The sequence below is a fragment of the Diabrotica undecimpunctata genome, chromosome 4 (genome assembly GCF_040954645.1).
Source record: "Diabrotica undecimpunctata isolate CICGRU chromosome 4, icDiaUnde3, whole genome shotgun sequence".
Taxonomy (NCBI): domain Eukaryota; kingdom Metazoa; phylum Arthropoda; class Insecta; order Coleoptera; family Chrysomelidae; genus Diabrotica; species Diabrotica undecimpunctata.
The window spans coordinates 111,121,757-111,143,197 of NC_092806.1; the positions used below are offsets into that span (position 1 = coordinate 111,121,757).

The 21,441-nt window shown below is 32.4% G+C and overlaps 1 protein-coding gene across 1 annotated transcript; it reads left to right on the plus strand.

Moving 5' to 3' along the window:
- On the plus strand, positions 1 to 489 carry LOC140438895 (myb/SANT-like DNA-binding domain-containing protein 3). Its single transcript, XM_072528532.1, has 2 exons — positions 1 to 85; positions 146 to 489. Exons 1-2 carry the CDS (start codon positions 1 to 3, stop codon positions 487 to 489), a joined length of 429 nt encoding a protein of 142 aa, XP_072384633.1.
- Positions 490 to 21,441: the final 20,952 nt, after the last annotated feature.

The following is a 21,441-nucleotide window of genomic DNA, read 5'->3' on the forward strand; positions in this document are numbered from 1 at the left end:
ATGGAAAAAAAGCGTTGCAACAACTTTACCGCAAATGAAATTGATGTGTTAGTGAGTTTAGTGGAGAAATTTAAAGAAATTGTAGGTAAGTAAATTATAAAATTCTGTTTTTGAATATTCAGATTTATTTATTATTACATTCTAGAATGCAAGAAAACGGATACCATAACAAACAACGGGAAAGAAGCAGAGTGGAGAAAAATAGAAATGCAATTTAATTCTATTTGTGGGACAGGTAGAACTGCCAAAATGTTAAGAAGCAAATGGGACTCCTTAAAGAAGTCAATAAAAAAGGAATATGCAGATTATAAACAACAATTATATAAAACAGGTGGTGGACCAAAAAGAGATTTAGGGCTTAACAATGCTAGTAATCGCATAGTAGCTATAATTGGCGTTGGGGCAACAGGAACAATATCACAGTTTGATTCTGATTTTGGTATGCAAAATATGTTACATTATTTTTTATTTTGTAGATACAAATATTAAATGTAGAACTATATGAACATATTTTTTTATAGATACAGAAATTATTGTTCAAGAGGAAAATGTTATTCCTGAGGCTGAGGAAACTCTTGAAATTATCAATATTCAAATTGATAAAGAATTTGATGATTGTGAGATTGATGACTCAAATGTAAATCCAATAGAACTGGTAGGTATTTATTATCACTACTTCTGGTTTGTTTGTAATGTAATGTATTGCATTTACAGGCAAGCTGTAGTTGGAAATCTTGGACCCCACAACAGATTAGGCAGCCCATGAGCAAAGCATTAAAAGTTTTAAATGTTGTTGGTAAGTGATTTTGTTAAAGCATGTAATAAGCATATTTTTTTCTATTTTATTTCTAGATGCAGAGTGTAATGAATTAAGTGAGGAAAACATAGTTCCTGAAGAAAAAGGACCTGTCAACTCTGCTGATACACCAAAAGGTAATTTTTTTCTATATTTCAAAATCAGTAATATTAAACATGTAATATTTTAGGTTTTGCTAATACCGAAAAGAGGAAAAGGTTCTATAAGAAGGAATCAATTCCTTCAAAAATAAAGAAACAGCAGAACTGTGATTTATATGAAAAATTGGCAAAAAAAGATTGAATATATAGATTTCCAAATAAATTTGCTAAAAGAAGAAGCTGAAAAAAAAGAAAAACGTCTTGCTAAAAAGTATGCTTTAGAAATCAACATATTACAGGCTGAACTACAAAACAAAAAGAACATTTGAATTCTTTGATGTAAATAGAATATTAAATTTTTTAAGTACAAAGCTTTGTTTTTTACCTATTTTTTTTTTAAATAAATTAAATTAAAACTATTTTCATCATGTGTTATATTTTATTTTGAGTTATAAATTAGCAAAATGATTTAAAATGAGAGAAGCCCTCATTCTGTTTTGTTCCCGCATAATGCCTTGGTTTCTATCAAGTGGTAAATGTACTTCTGCTGCTTCAAAATGAAATTCATTTGGTGGCTCTTCTTCATGTTCTTCTATCGCAATATTGTGTAGAATGGCAGTTGCGACTATTATCGCCTGTGAATGTTCCAATGACACTCGCATACCAATTGATAGAATAGGAAACCTACGTTTCCACACCCCATACGATCTTTCCACACAATTTCTTGTTCGTATGTGTGATTCATTGAAAAGTGTTTCAGCAGGAGTAATAGGTTGCTCTAAGGGAGTGATTAAAACATTATTGTTAGCATACCCACTGTCCCCTAAAATAACACTCGTTCCAAATTCTGTATTCTCCAACCTTCCTCTTATTCTACTGTTATTATAAATTACCTGATCATGGGACGAACCAGGCCACCGTGCAACAACATCCATTATCTTTAAATTTGCATCACATATTGTTTGTACATTCCATGAGAAATATCCCTTCCGATTTCTATATCTTTCTATATTCATTTCCACCTGGAGACATAATACGAACATGGGTGCAGTCAATAGTACCAATAACATGAGGGAATCTAGCAATGGCATAAAAACCTTCTTTTACTTCTAAACGTTCCCTGTCTGTTACTGGAAATTTTATGAATCTTTTTCGTAAAGATGCAATAGCCTCAGTGACCTGGGTAACAATAACACATGCAGAGGTTCTGCTTACTCCAGCAAAGTCTCCACATGTGAGTAAAAAGTTACCTGTAGCATAAAAACGCAAGGTAAGAAGCAATTTTGTTTCTGGTCTAATAGCTTGATTGCGATCTGTTAACGATTTAATGTTATTTTCAATCAAATTTAGTAGTGTGGCACATGTTTTCTTCTGTAGCCGGAAGCGTTTGAAAAATTCTAATTCGTCAAATTCTACAAAGTAATTTGGCCTAAAAAATATTTTTTTTTTAATTCAAAGCTTTCCAACTCTCATTTCTTTCCTTGAAACTTACCGAACTTTGAACAATTTCGGTTGTCGATATACTACTGCTTCCCTTTCATCCTCATCGGAATCAAAAACATTTAAATCTGCTGGATTCATTTCGAAAATATTATTTCAAATTAAAAATGAATTAAAAGCAACGAATAATAAAAATAATATCACCTATAACCTTATTCGCTCATCAATCTGTCAAGGAATATGACATACACTGCCGACCAATAGAAAGCGAGAATAACTTTATCTCTAGTATATTCGCCCGAGCTGACATGGATAAGTTATCTGTTAGTTTATACTGAGAACAAACTTATTCTAAACTTGTAGAACACAATTTTTTGTTATTATACTACGTATAGCTTATACTAGGTATATACTTTAATTGTAGAACCGGCCCTAAATCAAACACTATTCTCTCGGAAAAATATTTCTTATTATGGAAATACTCTATTACTTTCTTCACGGAATCTCCCATTTAATTAGCTAAAAACCCTAAAGCAGGTACTTTTAGACACACCAGATTTGTATGTATATTATTATATTCCAGCCAGAACTGCTCTAGATGTTTAATTATTGTCATAAATCAAATACAGTAGCAGTTATAATAATAAGTTGGACGTTTATATAGGCAGCGTGTTGTGGTTTGTCGCCCGGGGTCTAAAAACGAAAGAAAGATGCACACCACAAACTCAACCAGTAATATCCAGTATAGGACTTGAAACCCATGAAAATTTTAATTCATAATACATATCGTGAGTAGCATAACGTAAATATGAAAACAAAAGAAAATTATGCCAATTTAATGTTATATTTTACCGCTATTTTAATTTATTACAAATCATGATTGTATAAATTCAAGTATGATATATTGTATAATATCTTAACTAAACTGGAATTTTCACAGTAAAATTTGAAAGTAATATTTAATTAGTACAAAAATTCAAATTTCAAGAAATTAAAAGAACAACCTCCAAAAATAGTTAAATAGAAAAATATCATACCTACAACAAAAACAATTAAAAGGAAAATATAATTCGCAATAGAAGTTTCTTTTAAAATGCGCTTCTGCAAATAAAGAAAAATCTAGTGCGTTAAAATTGCCAAAAAATGAGCAAACGTGAAGTCTTGGAAATTTATCATCGGAAATTGGAAAAGTTTAAAAAATATCTGTAAATTTCCAGAAAAGTTCGATACATTTTTTAATTTTTGCATAATAATTTGCAATCTATCTCTGCCCAGAAAATTCGAAATATGAAACCTCATTTTATAATCGTTTGAATAATTACGTTAGGAATGCATTTTTTGAAAAGGCTTTTTTGGAAAGTGCTTTTTGCAATTCTTAAAATACATACATACATGCTTTTAGTTATCCAAAAATGTATTGATTAAAATTTTATTATTCAGGAACTTTGGACGCACAATAAAGCTTAACTGTTGTAGTAAAAGCAAATATTCGTAAGGAATGACAAACGTAAACAAACCGAGAATAATCGAGATGAAAATCTTACTGTAATTAACCTTTGAGTAGTGAAGTCACTGTGTGAGAGACCCAAATAACTCTTTTTTTGATGTTGGTACCTATTAAACAGATTATTGTAAAGAGTGGATAGTTTCAGTACTTTCATGTATCGTTGTGACTGACGGCTAGTGTAACCATTACAGTGTAATAGTATAGTAAACGAGCTTTCGGGTGTGTCATACCGGCGCCACTAACATCGATAAAAAAATATTTACAGGTAATTTTTTAAAAATTTGTACGTTATTTTAATTCTAATTAAAATATTTAACACGGGCAAGCTTACTTGTAGAAACTTTTAGAAGAAGTAGGACTAGATAATAGTTATAGTAAATCAGTGCATGCAAAGATGAATCAGAGGAACAGGAGCAGGACATTGAGGAGGTGATAAATCACGACAGTGAATTAGAACAAGAGATATCAGATAGAGATGAAACAGTTGCATTTCGTCATTTTACCCGTCTTCTCTATATAGGTATGTTAACAAACTAGATTATGTATTAGCAAGTCATTATAAATTTTTATTGTAACCGTACAACTGACTGGAAGAAGCATCCCCCAAAGCCAAGAACCACTAGAACAAGACAGGATAACATAATAATTCGCTTACCATGGCTTACAAAAATTACTCTGTCTGTAAAATTTAAAAGACGCTGTCGAGATTTGGAATTATTTCTTGTATTGCATGATAATTGGTATAATTGTAGAAAATACAAATAAATACATAGCCTTCATTTAAGAAAACTATTCGGGAGAACAAAATGCTAATTTCACTGATCAAATGGAAATTTATGCTTTTATGAGACTCTTGTATTTATCTGGGTTAGGTCACCAGTGCAGAAGATACGGTTATGGTATAGAAAATTTTTATCTAACGATGATTCTACAAAGGTTCTGATTTCTGATTTGTTACATTAGGTTTGATGATAAGGAAACACGTACAGAGCAATCAAAAATTGATAAGCTACCTTCTAGTCGTATGGTGTTTGACCAGTTTGTAAAAAAATGTCAAAATGGTGATAATTATTCAGACTTTGTTACCACTGATGAGATGCTCCCTGTTTTCAGAGGAAAATGTTCGTTCCGTCAGTACATTCTCTCAAAAGCTAATAAATACTGACTCAAAATATCTGAAATTTGTGATATAAAAGTAATTTACACTTTAAAAATGAAAGTCTACGTGAGATCCCAACCCGATGGCCCATATAAATTTTCTAAAACCCCTAGTGACGGGGTTTTAATCTTGTGCAAACACATTTCTGCTTCACGCTTTAACTTAACAAAAGATAACTCGTTTACATCAGTTTCTTTTGTGAAAAAGTTGCTTTAGGATTACAAAATAATAATTGTTCGAAATAATATAATAAATTATTTAATAATTTTTACAAATTTTATATGTATGCAACCATATATATTGCTGTACATAGACAATAGTTGCCAATAGACAATTGGCCTAAAATTTGAAGAGTCGAAGCTAAAAAAAGTCATAAATTCAAGCTAAATTAACCATTTTATCGGTTAGGTTTCAATATGATGTAGAACAAAGGAAAAAACTATAAACTATTCATAAGCAACAGCGTATTAGACCAGGGCATTTGAGAACAAATAAATCGTTTTTATATACAAAACTTATCGATTTGCACCTTTTTGCATTGTGTTCGGGAAGACGTCAAAAAAATGGACAAAATAGAAAAATAGATGAAAATGCATAATTGCATTTACAGTGCATAAAATGCATCCAAAACTGCCTGCAATTTATAAGCCATATTGAATTTTATGAAAATGTGTTAAAACTTAAAACTAGGACATTGAGGGCCAGATTTTGTTACTCGAACTGTTTTTGGGGTCGATAAACACGAATACTCTATCAGAACCGATCATGGAGCACCTGGTGCCAAGGGTTACTGCTAAGGCACGTCATCTTCTGGAGTTTTAAGTGTTTTTGGCACTAAATTGAAGCCACAGATTACTTCGGGGATTTTTGTAGTTGCTGAAGACAAATATGACTTTAGAACCGGCCATCAGAGCACCTAGTATCCAGGGTGACTACTATGCAGGTTATAGAGTGGAATTTTGAGACTTTACCACACTAAATTAATGTAAACACAGTACTCGGGTGTTTTCGGGGTTGCTGAGTACGATTATGACTTCATTGTAGGCATCTGGAGTATCTGGTGTTCATGGCGAATACGAAAAAAAGAATATAATAATTAGGATCGTTTGTTCTTAAAAACCATCGCTTTAATATTTTATAATCAAGAATTTTAACATTTTAGAGGACATTTTACATTTACAATTAATTGACACATTTATGAATCATCCCATTAATTTTCATATTCTTCAAGAAATTCTTCTTTATCTACGCTGGTGCTACTGTCATTAACGATTTATAACGATTGGATCAATTGCTGTCTAAACAATTTTTACTTGTAACTGTACATGATGGTCCGTTTCGCCAGCACCCGCACATCTTCTCACAATTTGTAGTACGGTTACAAAATACTATTCTCATTATTTAGCGGAGCCTGCGTCCTGGGTCATCCATATGGGAAATTACTCATTGTTTTCCAGCTCCCAACCCTATTTCAACGGATGGAAATCACCAGTAGTCAATTTTTTACCTGCTGAGGTTGTATCACAATCAGTAAAAGCGTGTAAAAAGAGGATGTTTGACTGAATGCATTCTGATTGAGACGATAGATTTTTGGAAGAATACACAGCTTCCAGTTTTTTTGCGTAGGACTCGAAGAAATTGCAGTGGCTTCAAACGTCTCTAAGAGCATAGTAATGAGTCTACCTTTATTTTTAGCAATACCTAGAAATTTTTTCTAACTGATGTTCAAAGTCATGGATTTTGTAAAGCATATGCTGGCAGAATTCTTATGCAAAATTTTTCGATTGATCTCAGTGGCTTTTGTAGGAAATTTCCTTGTAACCATCGAACACCACAGAACTATTTGTTCTATAATTTTTTAATACATATTGAACATACTTATTACAAATGTCTTCATACTTTTCACCTAATCACATACTTTTTAACTAATTATCATTTTACCGTATGGAGTATCATGCCTCCGTCAATATATTTACATACTTCTTCTGGAAAAGATGATGTTATTTAGATTTTTGGATTTTCCTCAATCCAGAGCATGAAACAACAATAGAAAATAGAGAGCAAATATTTCGTATTTCAAATACAATTTCATGTCATTTTCAGATGTTTTCATCGCGAAAATGCAGTGAAATAAGAGGAGAAGATTGACGTTTTTATATTTCTCGTTGATATTTGTACTCATAGTTGATTTCTGTAATCCTATATTAGACACACTTTTAGCCAAAGATAACTGCCAATTTTTAAAATTCTTTTCCTTGATATCCTTTATAATACCTATTTCAACTTCACTTTTCAAGTCACTTTTGATTTGCCTCAACTGATTCCATTAGCTATATTGGTAATATTATCTACATCAGGAAAAGGATAAAACTAAGTGAAATTTTTTTGAATATTTATTAAATGTGTTCTATCATGGCTTAGCATGTAATCTGCAGAATCCTTATGTTGATAGTTCCTTCAATAGATGTTTTAGTGCAATTTTCTAGACATGTTAAATAGTCGTTCGCAGCTATACTTCCCATTATCCATTGGAATACTATGTCCTTCGTAACTTCTCTTTAAAATAATTCTCCTTTGAAATAAGTTCTCCTCATGAGAGTTCCAGGTACTCCAGGGGTCGGTTCTGATAGCCTATTCGTGTTCAGTGACCCCAAACACTCCTGAATAACAAAATCTGGCCCTTAATATACTGATTTTGGCATATTTTTATAAAATTCGATATGTCTCCCAAAATTTCATACACTTTTTGCACTGTAAATGCAATTATGCATTTTTATCCATTTTTCTATTGTAGACATTTTTCCCGACGTTATCCCGAATACAATGCAAAAAGTTATAAGTCGATAGGTGCTGTATTTAACAATCGATTTATTCCGATGTTTTCTGTTCTAAATGACCTGGTTTATCTCAAATAAGAGAATTAACGAAAATTAAACCCTGTTCACAGTTTTTGAAGCAAGCACAAAATGCTTCAAACCTACAGGATAAGTTTTTTAAGTTTTTTCTTAACATACTGTCGTAAAGTAGTGGTGCCAGTAAATGGAATCATGTGTTCTTCGATTGCCAACTCGAGAGATCTTAGAAGAGTGATACATTTACTTCGTACAACATTAATAAGAGGCCGAACGTTCCTAAGTTTATATATAACTTGTAGATTCTATTTCAAAAAAGCATAGGAATTTCGTAACTTGTAGATTCTATCTCAAAGAAGCAATCGAAATTTCATTTTCTTTCATGAAATAGAGGCGTAAACCCGGTAGTCGAGAAATTCCCATTAAAATATGAATACCTTAGTTAGTTTCTTGAATTCCTCGGGAGTTGACCTTCGGTTTTTCTTTTTGTTTGCTTGCATAGGTCGTATGTTACTTGTAAATGTTTTTCCTTCTATCAAAATTTCTTAGGATAATACTTGGGAAAAATAATCCAATGGTGTCCAGAGCTCGTAATCTTCATTAGCTGTCCATGGATTAGCGACGTCGAAATCTTGATTTTCAAAAATATTTTTATTTCACCTATTCTCAACATATATAATTGTTCCGTTTGCTGGAGGTACTCCCAATACTGCAGTAAAGGAATATCATCCTCAGAATCACACTCCAATATGAATCATTTTCTAATTATTTTTGGCATTATTTTTGTTTTCATGAAAAACATTTGAATGGTTTTCAGAAACATTCTCGTTTTTGCTTCAATCATTATCGCTATATTCACTCAGAAAAACATGGCTATCTGCCAAAATAGCCTCCAACACATTCTGTCAATATTCTTTTCATGTCTGTAACTAAACGTTAAAAACGTGAGTATGGTAACATATTTTGCTAACTAAGTCCCAATTCCCAAAATGCTTTACAAAAAGTTCAAAGGACCCCTGTCGTAGCCAGTTAAAATTATTTTCAAATATATATTTACCACCAATATGTCCAAACATCAAGTAACATAGATACATTAAAAACAATCAATACTTTAGAGTACAGAAAAACACTACAACTTACTGTATTTTTGTGAAGCCGCCATCATAACCTCACAAGTTTCGACAGGTGTAACAACAAACTAGCGAAGTAGGTATTGTTGTCAAATTTTTCAAACGACTAAATTTTACTGATAAATAGAAAGTCCAATATGCTGCAATATAGGACGCAGCGATGCCCAATCCGAATAGTCACCGTGTAATAAATTAGTAAACATTGTCCAGCAACTGCAGATTGCACCTTTGGACTTAGGAGGATAAGGCTAGTGCAACTGGTTATGCTATACATCGGGAACTAAACTGTTACAAAAATTGTCTAAAAACTTAAATACTCTAGTTATTGGCATATAAACTAAAATAAAAATTATAGAATACTCTAAATTTATTGTGTTGCAAGATGTAATGGCTATGTTAGTTTATTGTATTACTAACTCTGCATATACCTTCTTATCAAAATCCACTCATTCTAACAATGAATGGAGCTAAATCTCATTTTGTTTTAGTTGTATACTTGCTAGTGAATAAAGTAGAAAAAATCTCTAATATTATTTCTAACCAAGTCCGGTACTGCACGACTTACTTTGTTCTGCAGCACCGTGACTTGCACTTGTTTAGGGCTAATCACCGATGCCGCCTGTGCTGGCATCGCGATCGCCCGCCACACTATCGTCATCTGTTTTTTCATCAATGGGAATCTCTTCCATGGCACAGCATGACTGGTAGAGACCGTAATCGGTGGCGAGATTTTTGGGGTAATCGTGACAAGATATTGGGGATTTTCCTGGTTGGTTGGTGATTAATAGTATAAAATTTTGTCAGCTATCAGATAATGGCTGATTTGTCCTTTTTAGCTTTCATCACCATGGGCAGAAAGTTTATGAAAGCTTTATCTTATCTATGACAATCAGTTTTTCAATAAACCATAATTAAATTAAAAATTTGTGTTACAAATACAAATAAACTAAACGAGTCATAATGAATTATTCTAAATACTTGAAAAATGTTTTTATATGTCATTATTAGTGAAAATAGTAACAATCAAAATAATTCGCTAATAAATCACTTGCAGGTTTACAAAGATGTTTAGTGAGACTGTACTTTAATTTTCATTGCGTTAGTTGTATAAAGTATCTCTCTGTATCTTGTGTTTATGCATACACGACATTTTTTTTTCTGAGAGTCTATCATGTACGTTTACTAAGCCAATCTTTACAGGCACATGATCAATAATTCCTTCTTTAATTGTAATTAAAGATGTTGTCCGTGATAATATTTTTTCCAACACTGCAATTCATAAAGTTTGGGACTGAGTTTCTTATCAAAAAATGTGTTAAAAAGATTATGAGCATTGTGTAAACAGAGTTAACTAATGTGGATGGCAAGTGTTTATACTAACGTAATATCTTTCTTGTCACTGGATAGTATGACATCAGCTAATCTGCGAGATCTATTAAACACATAAATTTGTTATATTGTATAATAGGAACTGGTTTTTCTTTCTGTATACATCTTCTATTTTATGCCCGCGCTAGTTTATTTTTATCAACTATGTCTTATCTCGCCATATGTCTATCATAATATTATTGAGGTACTTACTTTTTCTCTCGCCTGCTTTCACGACATACAAAGGTACAAAGGTTCATCTACTGCATCTACTGAAACTGCGGCGATCTCAATTCTCTGCGAATCCCCAAAAAGCTGTGGTGGTTTGATACGAAGAAACAAGCAGGTTCGATTATAACAAAAAGGGAAATTCAGTATGCTTTGCATGTCATGAAAAATGAAAGACAGTCTAAACTTGACAATTTTCCAATAGACGTGAGAAAACTAGTCGACGAGAGACGACATGCATATCCGGAAAGATTCACCTACCTCCACCCATTCTACTAGAAGAATCTTTTGCATTCTCAAGTAAATTTAATAAAAATTTGCTGGGCCGACCTTATTCTGCGTGTTTTTCAGGACATAGCCCTCCAGTTCAAAAACCATAATTGGACGAGCAGTATTGGCGGCAAAAAATACAAAAGTCGGCTGAATGCGACTATTCTGAATCTTTTTCCAAGAAACTTCTTTTTGTTCAAATCAGTTGAGGCAGTTATAAATCAGGATGATATAGTCAAGTATCCTACAGAGTTTTTGAATGCTCTGCAATCGCCTGGACTAACCTAACAATTTACAATTATTAAAAGTAGGATTCGTTGTCATGCTGCGTAACATTAATCAACCTCGACTGTGCCTTGGAATACGACTGTAAAAAGGCAAATGAATAATATTATTGGAGCAACGATCTTCAAGGAAAAATACAATAGAGAAGATGTCTTGATCCTGCATATATCGATTATTCCAATGAATGTATCATTTGATTTTAAACGTTTAAAATTTCTCGTTCGTATGGCTTTTGCAATGACAATAAACAAATCACAAATGCAACCGTTAGAAATTTGCGAAATTAACAGAGTTTCCATGTTTTGCGCATGGACAAATATTATTCGCGCGTCGCAAAACCGTCATCGTTGTCTATCTATGCAACGCAAAAAAAATAAAAATATTGTTTATCAGAAAACATTAAATTGATTTAACTTTTTTATTCATAAAATCTTTGAGATTTTTTTTAGTTTTTGTTAATTTTTGACACACTTTTTTAATTTTAAAGTGGTAGGAAGTTCGACGAATCAGCTAGTATATTTGTATAATTCATATATGGTAATTTTAAAAAATGTATAATTATTCAGTTGAAAAAAGAGGTTAAGTAAGCGGTACTGTATTCGCTACGCGAAGCTTTATATTAATCAACAAAATTGCTGTGTTTACTGTTCTCTTTACAATTTCATAATACTTTTAATCAAATTTCAATTCAGCAGCAGTTTTTGTGGGTGTATCATTTTTAAACTTTTTTCATGCTTTATCGGAGACGTTAGTAAGATCTTTTTTGCATTTCCTGTACAAAAAATTTCAAAAATCAAAATAACAAATTATGGTCAGTTTTGATATTTTTTATACCTAACGGCCACCCACTCGTTATGTACACAAATGGACTTCGCTGATACTGTATAAAATACGAAAATAAAACGCTGATAAAATATGAAAATGTTTTACTAATACCCCTTTTTGTTGCATTTTGATACGATAGTCGAATTAATAAATGCCAAAATCCAACATTGTATTTATATGTATATGAAATTATGAAAATATAAATAAATATCAATTGATAGTAAATTTATTTATTATATAAACTAAATAAGATGTTTAAAAATATCAAGTTATATTAAAAAATATTTTGTAATATAACTTAGTTTTTAGTTTTTACTATCCAGTTTTAAATTTAAACCTGTTTAGAGTAAGTATATGATGACTAGAAACAAATTGATTGAAAGTAGTGAATCGATGCCAAGAACCGCTATTCTCCGCTATTCTATGACGCTACCCGTGACGACGCCGTTTTGTAGACATTGTGTCGTGACGCTTGCCTCAGCATTTTACTGTAGAAACAAAAAGTAATACAACGCGAGTGTAGAAGCTTCGCTTAAAAAACCTGAATATTTTTATAATCATTATATATAATTAAAAAAAATGAAATCGCTTTCATTTTTTGATAGGGGTGAGGGCGATCGCTCCCCCTGGATCCGCCACTGACTTTCAACTAAAAAAAAAACTAAATTGATGATTGTAGCTAAGAAAAATATAAGTAAAGTCGGCATATATATTAACTGTAACCATTCTGAAAGAGTTAACAGATATAACTTACTTTCTAATGAAAAGTATGACCTCGCGAAAGATTTACCAATAATATTTGAAAATGCTAAAAGCATTTTCTACTAAATCAACTAAAAATATGACAAACAACTTTACATACATTCTTCTACTATCCCATTGTACGCTGTATGATACTACATAAGTACTGCTACAATAAGAAAGCAGAATTTGAAAAGTGAGTGTATAAAATCATACAGAAAGTTTTCTAGATAGATAAAATATTAAAATAAGACGTTCTTAAAATAAAAAAATATATAGAAATACTTTTAATGATCAAAAATCGTAAGATGCAATATCTTGGACATATGAAGAGAGAAATATCAGCTTCTACAGAATATTATCCAAGGAAAGATTGTTAAAAAACAAAGTTTAGAAAGAAAAAATTGCCATGGCCGCGAAACTTAAAGAAATATTATAACTAGAGTCAATTTGTTTCAGCCTTATCAAAAATTCAAACAGCTATGATAATAGCAACATTTTAAACGAAGTTACGAAAAAATTCTTCTCAATAACAAATTCTTTAACATGTGACGAAAAGTGTAATTGTTTTCACTTGTTTATCGAAAACTAATAACGAGAAAACATATTTCCCCGGCTCCACCGCGTGTACCTACTATATCCTTTACATTATAAAAATAGAACATTTTATTTGCATAGACTAACTCTACAGGATTAATCTCGCCTTACAACACGGCAGGCACGTATCTACATACGTACGTACACCAACAAAACTTTGACTTGATTAAAGTCAAATGTACTCCACTAACTCAATTTCGTAGTCCATAATCAAGTCACTTATTGTGTTGCAATATCGGGTCTGGAGCGTGGTTTCCTCGTTCCCTCATCCCCTTCCTTCTAAACCTTTGTCCATTATTCTGCAGATAATTTAGTTTCCTAAGTTTAAGGGACAACTAATGTTCTGAGTGAATGCTCGGGTCGAGAGACAATGAACCAATCACTCGGCTAATGAGAGGACACTGTATCTAATTATCGGTGCGGTCAACTCCACTACCTTTGTGATTAAAGAGTAAAGTTCTTATGCACCATGGACATACTTCGAAGAGTATGCTCTCACTACTTCGATCAATATGAAAGTTTCTAAGTGACGCTCTAATTATACGAAACTTGGAATAGCTAAGAACAAAATAAAGTTATTAGTTTTTAATATTAAAATAGTATCAAATACAAGCTAAATTCAAAATATACACTATACGTATCAAAATAATTTTAGTTTATAATTCGTGAATGATACCAATCCTAACAATTATCGTATTTTATTTTATATAGTCTTTTTCACATGTAAAGATAAATTTTATGAATGAGTAGGTGCAAATTTCGGTATTACACCAGGCTATCTGTGAAAAAATCATTGATTTTACGTAAAAATGTAAAAATCATATAAATCATCAAGACATTTGAAGGTTCTAAAAGGAATATAAGGGATAGCCGAAGATAAATCCGTGAACACGTACAGCTGATTTTGCTTTGTCTTTTTTTTAAGCAATCTTAAAAAGAAAAAAAATTGTTTACCTATAAAACGTTTCTTATACATGTTAGAGAAAAATTATTTAAATAAAAATTGTAGATCGTAGGAAGTTCTTTCTAAAAAAAAAAAGAGGTTAGTCTTTGTATGTGGGTATATTTTATTTTATAAAAACCCTTAAAAGGGCAACATTACAAGCACGAACGTTTTCGGAACAACTGTTCCATCATCAGGTTAAAATGCCTAAAATAAGTATAAACCATTTAGTTACAACAAACGTGGTTTAAAATTTTGACTAAGGTTAAAAACAATAAAATGGTTATACTTACAGGTTAACATGCCTGAGCCACCAAAATATTTGGGTAAAAACCCTTTAAATTGAAAAATGTTACCGAAGAATGTACATGATGTTTATAATATTATATGATGTTTAATATTTTAATTAGATTTTACTTCAGGTAACATACACCCATGCTTAAGTGAGTTCCAGTGTCCGGAGAGTACACCTCTTCAAACGGACTACGGTTGGCAACTGATTGATGAAATACTCATGAGCGGTGTCAGAAACAAAATGTCAATGAACCATGAAACAGTGTTAGTTAAACATTATATTACTACAGCCAAAAGATTAAAAAACTTTGATGATGTTAAAATGATAACAGTAATCCAGGTGTTGGAATTTAAAAATTTCTCTATAATTATTTAATATTGGATGTAAAAGATGTAAATTACTGGTGTTGTTGAAGGTCATGTTTAAGAAGATGACGTATGTATTAGGCAGCTTATTTTACTCTTTATCGTATGGAGTGTGGTCTAAAAGGTGTAATTTGTGAAGAATTAGCTGAAATATATGGAAATGTCCTTTTATGTTGCTAACATCTAGGACAAGGAAGAATAATTAGTATATATTTGTAGCTAATGTAAGACTTTTTTAAGTAGATGAAATTGTTTAATACTGCTAGTATCGTAAAAATTTTTTTAATATAAGTGAGTCCAATAGTTTGAGAAAAAATGATTGAAAATCTTCCGGCTGAAGGAATTGAAGTTATAATTTATGTGATTAAATTTAAAAATTTTATGGAAAGACTGAGATCCTCAGAGACCTGGCAGGAATAACAGTAAATGGAATGACTAAAGAATAAAGGGGAATGGGTTAAAGGGAAATGAATGAGTTAATCAACAAAATTAGAGATGATAGAGGTCCTTCATGCTTAAAGCATCTAGCACCCTGAACAAAATATATTTTGGTTGTGTTAAAATCTGATACATAAAAGTTTGAAAATTTATTTGTGAGTATGGTGTACTAAGTTGTTGACTAAGAGAGGGGGGAGCAATGGTTGATTAAAGGTTTAGGTAAAGTGGGAGAGAGTGAATTCTGATGAATTGCTGGATTGTGTTTAAATGTTTACTGAGTTTGGAACTAATGGGTGGATGGTAGATATATGAAAAGACAGAGAACTAGTAAAAGAAAAAAGAATGGACAGGAATATGGTGCAAAAGTGAAGATTGTAAAATAATGAAATATTTCATTATTTTACAATCTTCACTTTTGCACCATATTCCTGTCCATTCTTTTTTCTTTTACTAGTTCTCTGTCTTTTCATATATCTACCATCCACCCATTAGTTCCAAACTCAGTAAACATTTAAACACAATCCAGCAATTCATCAGAATTCACTCTCTCCCACTTTACCTAAACCTTTAATCAACCATTGCTCCCCCCTCTCTTAGTCAACAACTTAGTACACCATACTCACAAATAAATTTTCAAACTTTTATGTATCAGATTTTAACACAACCAAAATATATTTTGTTCAGGGTGCTAGATGCTTTAAGCATGAAGGACCTCTATCATCTCTAATTTTGTTGATTAACTCATTCATTTCCCTTTAACCCATTCCCCTTTATTCTTTAGTCATTCCATTTACTGTTATTCCTGCCAGGTCTCTGAGGATCTCAGTCTTTCCATAAAATTTTTAAATTTAATCACATAAATTATAACTTCAATTCCTTCAGCCGGAAGATTTTCAATCATTTTTTCTCAAACTATTGGACTCACTTATATTAAAAAAATTTTTACGATACTAGCAGTATTAAACAATTTCATCTACTTAAAAAAGTCTTACATTAGCTACAAATATATACTAATTATTCTTCCTTGTCCTAGATGTTAGCAACATAAAAGGACATTTCCATATATTTCAGCTAATTCTTCACAAATTACACCTTTTAGACCACACTCCATACGATAAAGAGTAAAATAAGCTGCCTAATACATACGTCATCTTCTTAAACATGACCTTCAACAACACCAGTAATTTACATCTTTTACATCCAATATTAAATAATTATAGAGAAATTTTTAAATTCCAACACCTGGATTACTGTTATCATTTTAACATCATCAAAGTTTTTTAATCTTTTGGCTGTAGTAATATAATGTTTAACTAACACTGTTTCATGGTTCATTGACATTTTGTTTCTGACACCGCTCATGAGTATTTCATCAATCAGTTGCCAACCGTAGTCCGTTTGAAGAGGTGTACTCTCCGGACACTGGAACTCACTTAAGCATGGGTGTATGTTACCTGAAGTAAAATCTAATTAAAATATTAAACATCATATAATATTATAAACATCATGTACATTCTTCGGTAACATTTTTCAATTTAAAGGGTTTTTACCCAAATATTTTGGTGGCTCAGGCATGTTAACCTGTAAGTATAACCATTTTATTGTTTTTAACCTTAGTCAAAATTTTAAACCACGTTTGTTGTAACTAAATGGTTTATACTTATTTTAGGCATTTTAACCTGATGATGGAACAGTTGTTCCGAAAACGTTCGTGCTTGTAATGTTGCCCTTTTAAGGGTTTTTATAAAATAAAATATACCCACATACAAAGACTAACCTCTTTTGTTATACGTGGTATACAGCCAGCTACAGGAATTATTTTCCTTGTGGATTTTCTTTCTAAAACTTTCCAAACTAAAATAGGGAAAATATGCCTATAATGGCATAATTAACTTCACCTCTCGTTTTTTTTTTATTAAAATACATGATCATATTTGTTACAATTTTTTTTCTAGTTCTGTGGAATGTTCCAATTCCATTCCAGAATTGTAAAGTGTGCCATCATAGGCACATTCCTTGCATCTGATGGCATGGCTGCACAGTATAACAGAAAAAAATATGTTTTAGTGTAATTTTCGCATTTTATTCAAAGAGAACAAAAATACAACAAATAAAAAAGTAACACACATTAAAACAATTAAGAACATAAATCACAATAAAATATCTTACATTTTTTATCGACCCCAGCGCATTCAGAGAGACACCAGGATTGGCACTCCTGACATTTAATCCAGCATTCTTTTGACTTTGAGAGGGAATACAGGCCATTACAATACAAGCAAGCGACGTCGGAATCATCATCTTCAAAATTTTCGTTATCTCTCGCGGATTCCTGTTCCTTCTCATCATTTCTCTCTATCCCTTTTTTTGCCATTCGGTATAATGTTCGTTTTTCAGGAAAAGTGTCATTCACAGATTTCCGTTCTAATCCACTGTTGTACGTAGCTTTGCCTTTAGGTTCTATCTTCTGTTTTATTTGTCATTTAACTTTGTTTGCCAGTTTTCTTCGCTCCACATTTTCTTTTTCAACAACCTTATCTTTTCATTCTTAAATTTCAGGGGTTGAATTTATTACCCCTATTTTTCCACGTTTCTTTTGTTTTTTTTTGTGTTTGACTGCGAAACACTTGGAATGGGTGACAAATCTTGGATTGTTATGTGAAGAGTATCCTGTTGTGTGAAGAGTATTTTCTAGAAGGACCCGTCGGCAGTTTTTAGGTGAGTGATTTTATCCACTTTCTAGGTTTTCTTCTAGATTATAATCTGGATTGTTTAGATGGATGTTTTGAGTTCGATCTTGATTGCTCTATATAGGTTTATCTGTAACCAATGATGGAGCCAACATCCATTCCTCAAAAATATCAGGATTAAATGGTTGAATCCCTGTTTTGGCAAAGGCATTTATGGCATTAGCAGGAGTAGCACTTTTAAGGTAAGCTGTTTTAAACAACCCAGCAACTTGAAAGTGCAAAACGAGTCTTCCAGGATTTTATTTTATCCAATTTTGAATCTCTTGGTTATAATAGGTTTGTAGAGGACTAAAAAAGCCCACGTCGAGTGGCTGCACCCGGTGGAAACAGTGTGGTAGAAAACAAAAAAGTACAATACCATTATCTTTTGCAACTTGTAAGACTTCCAGTCCCTTATAACTACTGTGGCCATCTAACAATAATATTATTTTGTTCTCATTCGAAGCTTTGGTATAGTGAATAAAATGTTTAAGACATTGAACAAAAATGTCTGAAGACATCCACCCTTTCTCCTGGCAAAAAGCAACACTTCCCGGTGGGGCAGCGTCCATTAATTCATTTTTGAACCTTTTTCTGGGAAAAATAAATGCAGGTGGTACAAAAGTACCAATTGCATTCATTGAACATACAACTGTTAAATGCTGACCTCGTTCCGCAGTACTCAGTGCTCCAACTTGTTTCCGTCCCTTGGTTGCAAACACTTTTTGAGGCCTTGTTTGAACAGTACTGATTCATCAACGTTGAATATATTTTCAGATTGAAAATTGTATGTATCTAAAACTTTTGCTTAAGAGATAAAATATGCTTTAATATTGTTCTTATTAAATGCTTGTCCTCGCGCGAGAGATGTATTTTTTGGTGTTCTGAGTGAAATGGTACTATTTCTTTTTAAAAATCCCCTCACCCACTTCCATCCAGTAAGACGAGTCGTTTTGTTGAATTTATGTATGATGTTATTTTTCTCAGCAAGTTCGAAAACTAATCTTCTCAAATTTAGCGTTGTGAGACCAAAAAATCTTGCTTCCATATCAATAACTCTTGCTCAAAATGAGGAGGTAGTGTATTTTTCGGCCACCCAAATCTCCTTTTCTTCCACCGGAGTTGTTTTTAAAACGTCTGAGTGTCGTAGCCGGAACATTAAAAGTTTTGGAAGCCAACAGCCTTTTGTTGGATCTTCTTTTCTTGGATGTGTTGAATTGCCATATTCATGTTCTCTTCCGACCACTCCTGCCTATGTTTCTTAGTAGACGCCATATTAACAAAGGTCCTGAAACAAAACAAAGCCTTTATATCTGATATCAGGAGATATTCGACTATTTAAGGTATAACTAGATAACGACAATCCAATTTTTAAGGATTGTACTAAACCTTTAAGGATATTTCAGATATACACTTAAATTTACTATTGAAGATTTTGTGCGATTTGAAAGCTCCAAATTTGTTTAAAAAAAACCTACAAAATGGTATTGTTTATCTACTTTTACCTTAATAAAAGTAAAAAGTTGAGTTTTTGAAATTTTTGCAATTATTATTCATTTTCCTTTGATGACATATAACATGTGCACATGATGGCATACTGTGCCATCATTGGCACACATCTGCTATGCCGTCATAGGCAAGTACGCATCAGCTTTAAAGAAGAGCGTTATCTTCTAGCACCACAATGGCAGAAGTTAAAATGCATTGCCTACTGAAGCTTAATACTAATCAAAATTGCATACTTACTTTGGATATTTCAACTTCAGACGAGAAGCGGCAAAAAACTGTTGTTGTTAGTGTGCTTTATAATAGTTCAGCACTCAACAAATCACACTTACCGTTACAGACTTATCTGTGGAACTAATAATAAGTGTTTGTAACTTTACCGTTGCAAATAAACACTGTCTATGCGCATGCCTATGCAGTCGATATCGTTCGACAGGAAACGATTGACAAATTACACGTGGTATGCCATCAAAGGCAGCATGTCATCGTAGGCATATTTCCCCAACATAAAGAATTGACCGAGAAAATTGCAAAAAACCCTTATTTTTGCAGTAATTTATAAATTTAATGTTAATAACTTTATTTTTTCATAATGTAATATAATTAAAATTGTGGCAGTTAGTGAAATATTAAAGTGTACTAAATTTCACGTAAACTTACATAGATCGACAATAGTTTTAAGTTATTCAATTTGTTTACTCCGGAGAGCGATTATTTTAACAACTGTGCTTGCCCAAACAATATTTCTAAGGGTTATTTGTAAATTTTAATCGATTCTTTAAGGCATTATTTTTTAGGAATATTAAAAAAACTTTTAACATTTTATTAAATTTGTTATTAAAAACCAGTTTAAAAAAGGGCTGACATTTTAGCTTACAAATATTTATAATAACTTTGACATTTTTTGTGTCACACGCTTTTAAGTAGGCTCAATGAAAATCTGGTGAAAGAATGCACTTTTCACATAAAACAGTATCTTGTACAGCCAATAGGAAAAAAATTGTAGTTTTTTTTTAAATCATATTTCCGTTGTTTCTTAACCCTAAAGTCATAAGATGGGGTCACCAGTGACCCAACAGCACAATTTTTTTTATATACGGGCGCACCTGATAAATCTCTAGGGGTCGTATCTCACAGGGACACCATAGCGACGTAGCCAGTAACGTTTTCAATTATTTCTTTTGACATGAATGGCAGATAGCTTACTTAGCTACCACTTGGTGACGGGCCCGAATTGGTGGCGTCCCCACTGTCTACCGCTTCTCGTGTGGAGACTGGCCACCCTGGCCACTTGGCGGCGAAGCCAGCAATATAAATGAGAGTCTTAGTACAGTCACTTATTTAGTTACCAGAGGAGATAAAAGAACTAATAAATAACAGTTAACCAAGGAAAGCATCTGGTGCTCATCACACATTAGATAACAAATAGAAGTCTGAAATACATACCGGCGAGAGCCATGGTATTTTTAACAAACATAGTTAATGCGATTCTAAGATATAGGCTCTTCCCGAACCGATATAAGGAAGCCCATGTCCTTATGATTCCGAAGCCAGGAAAGGACAAGTTCCCACAAAACTACAGGCTGATAAGTTTACTTCAAGCAATCATCAAGATTGTGCAGAGAGTCATTCTGAACAGACTCCAAGCAGAAACAGACTGGTTAAACTAATTTTAGAAGATCAGTTTGTACAAAAGTACTCAGACTAACAAAGTATATAGCAGCCGACTTTAACGATAAACAATACACAGGAGCAGCCTTCCTGAATGTAAGCAAATCTTTCGATAGAGTCTGGCATAAAGTGCTAATGTATAAAATGAGAGGCTATGGATACAGTGGGGCAATTACGAGCCTAATCTCTTCATAC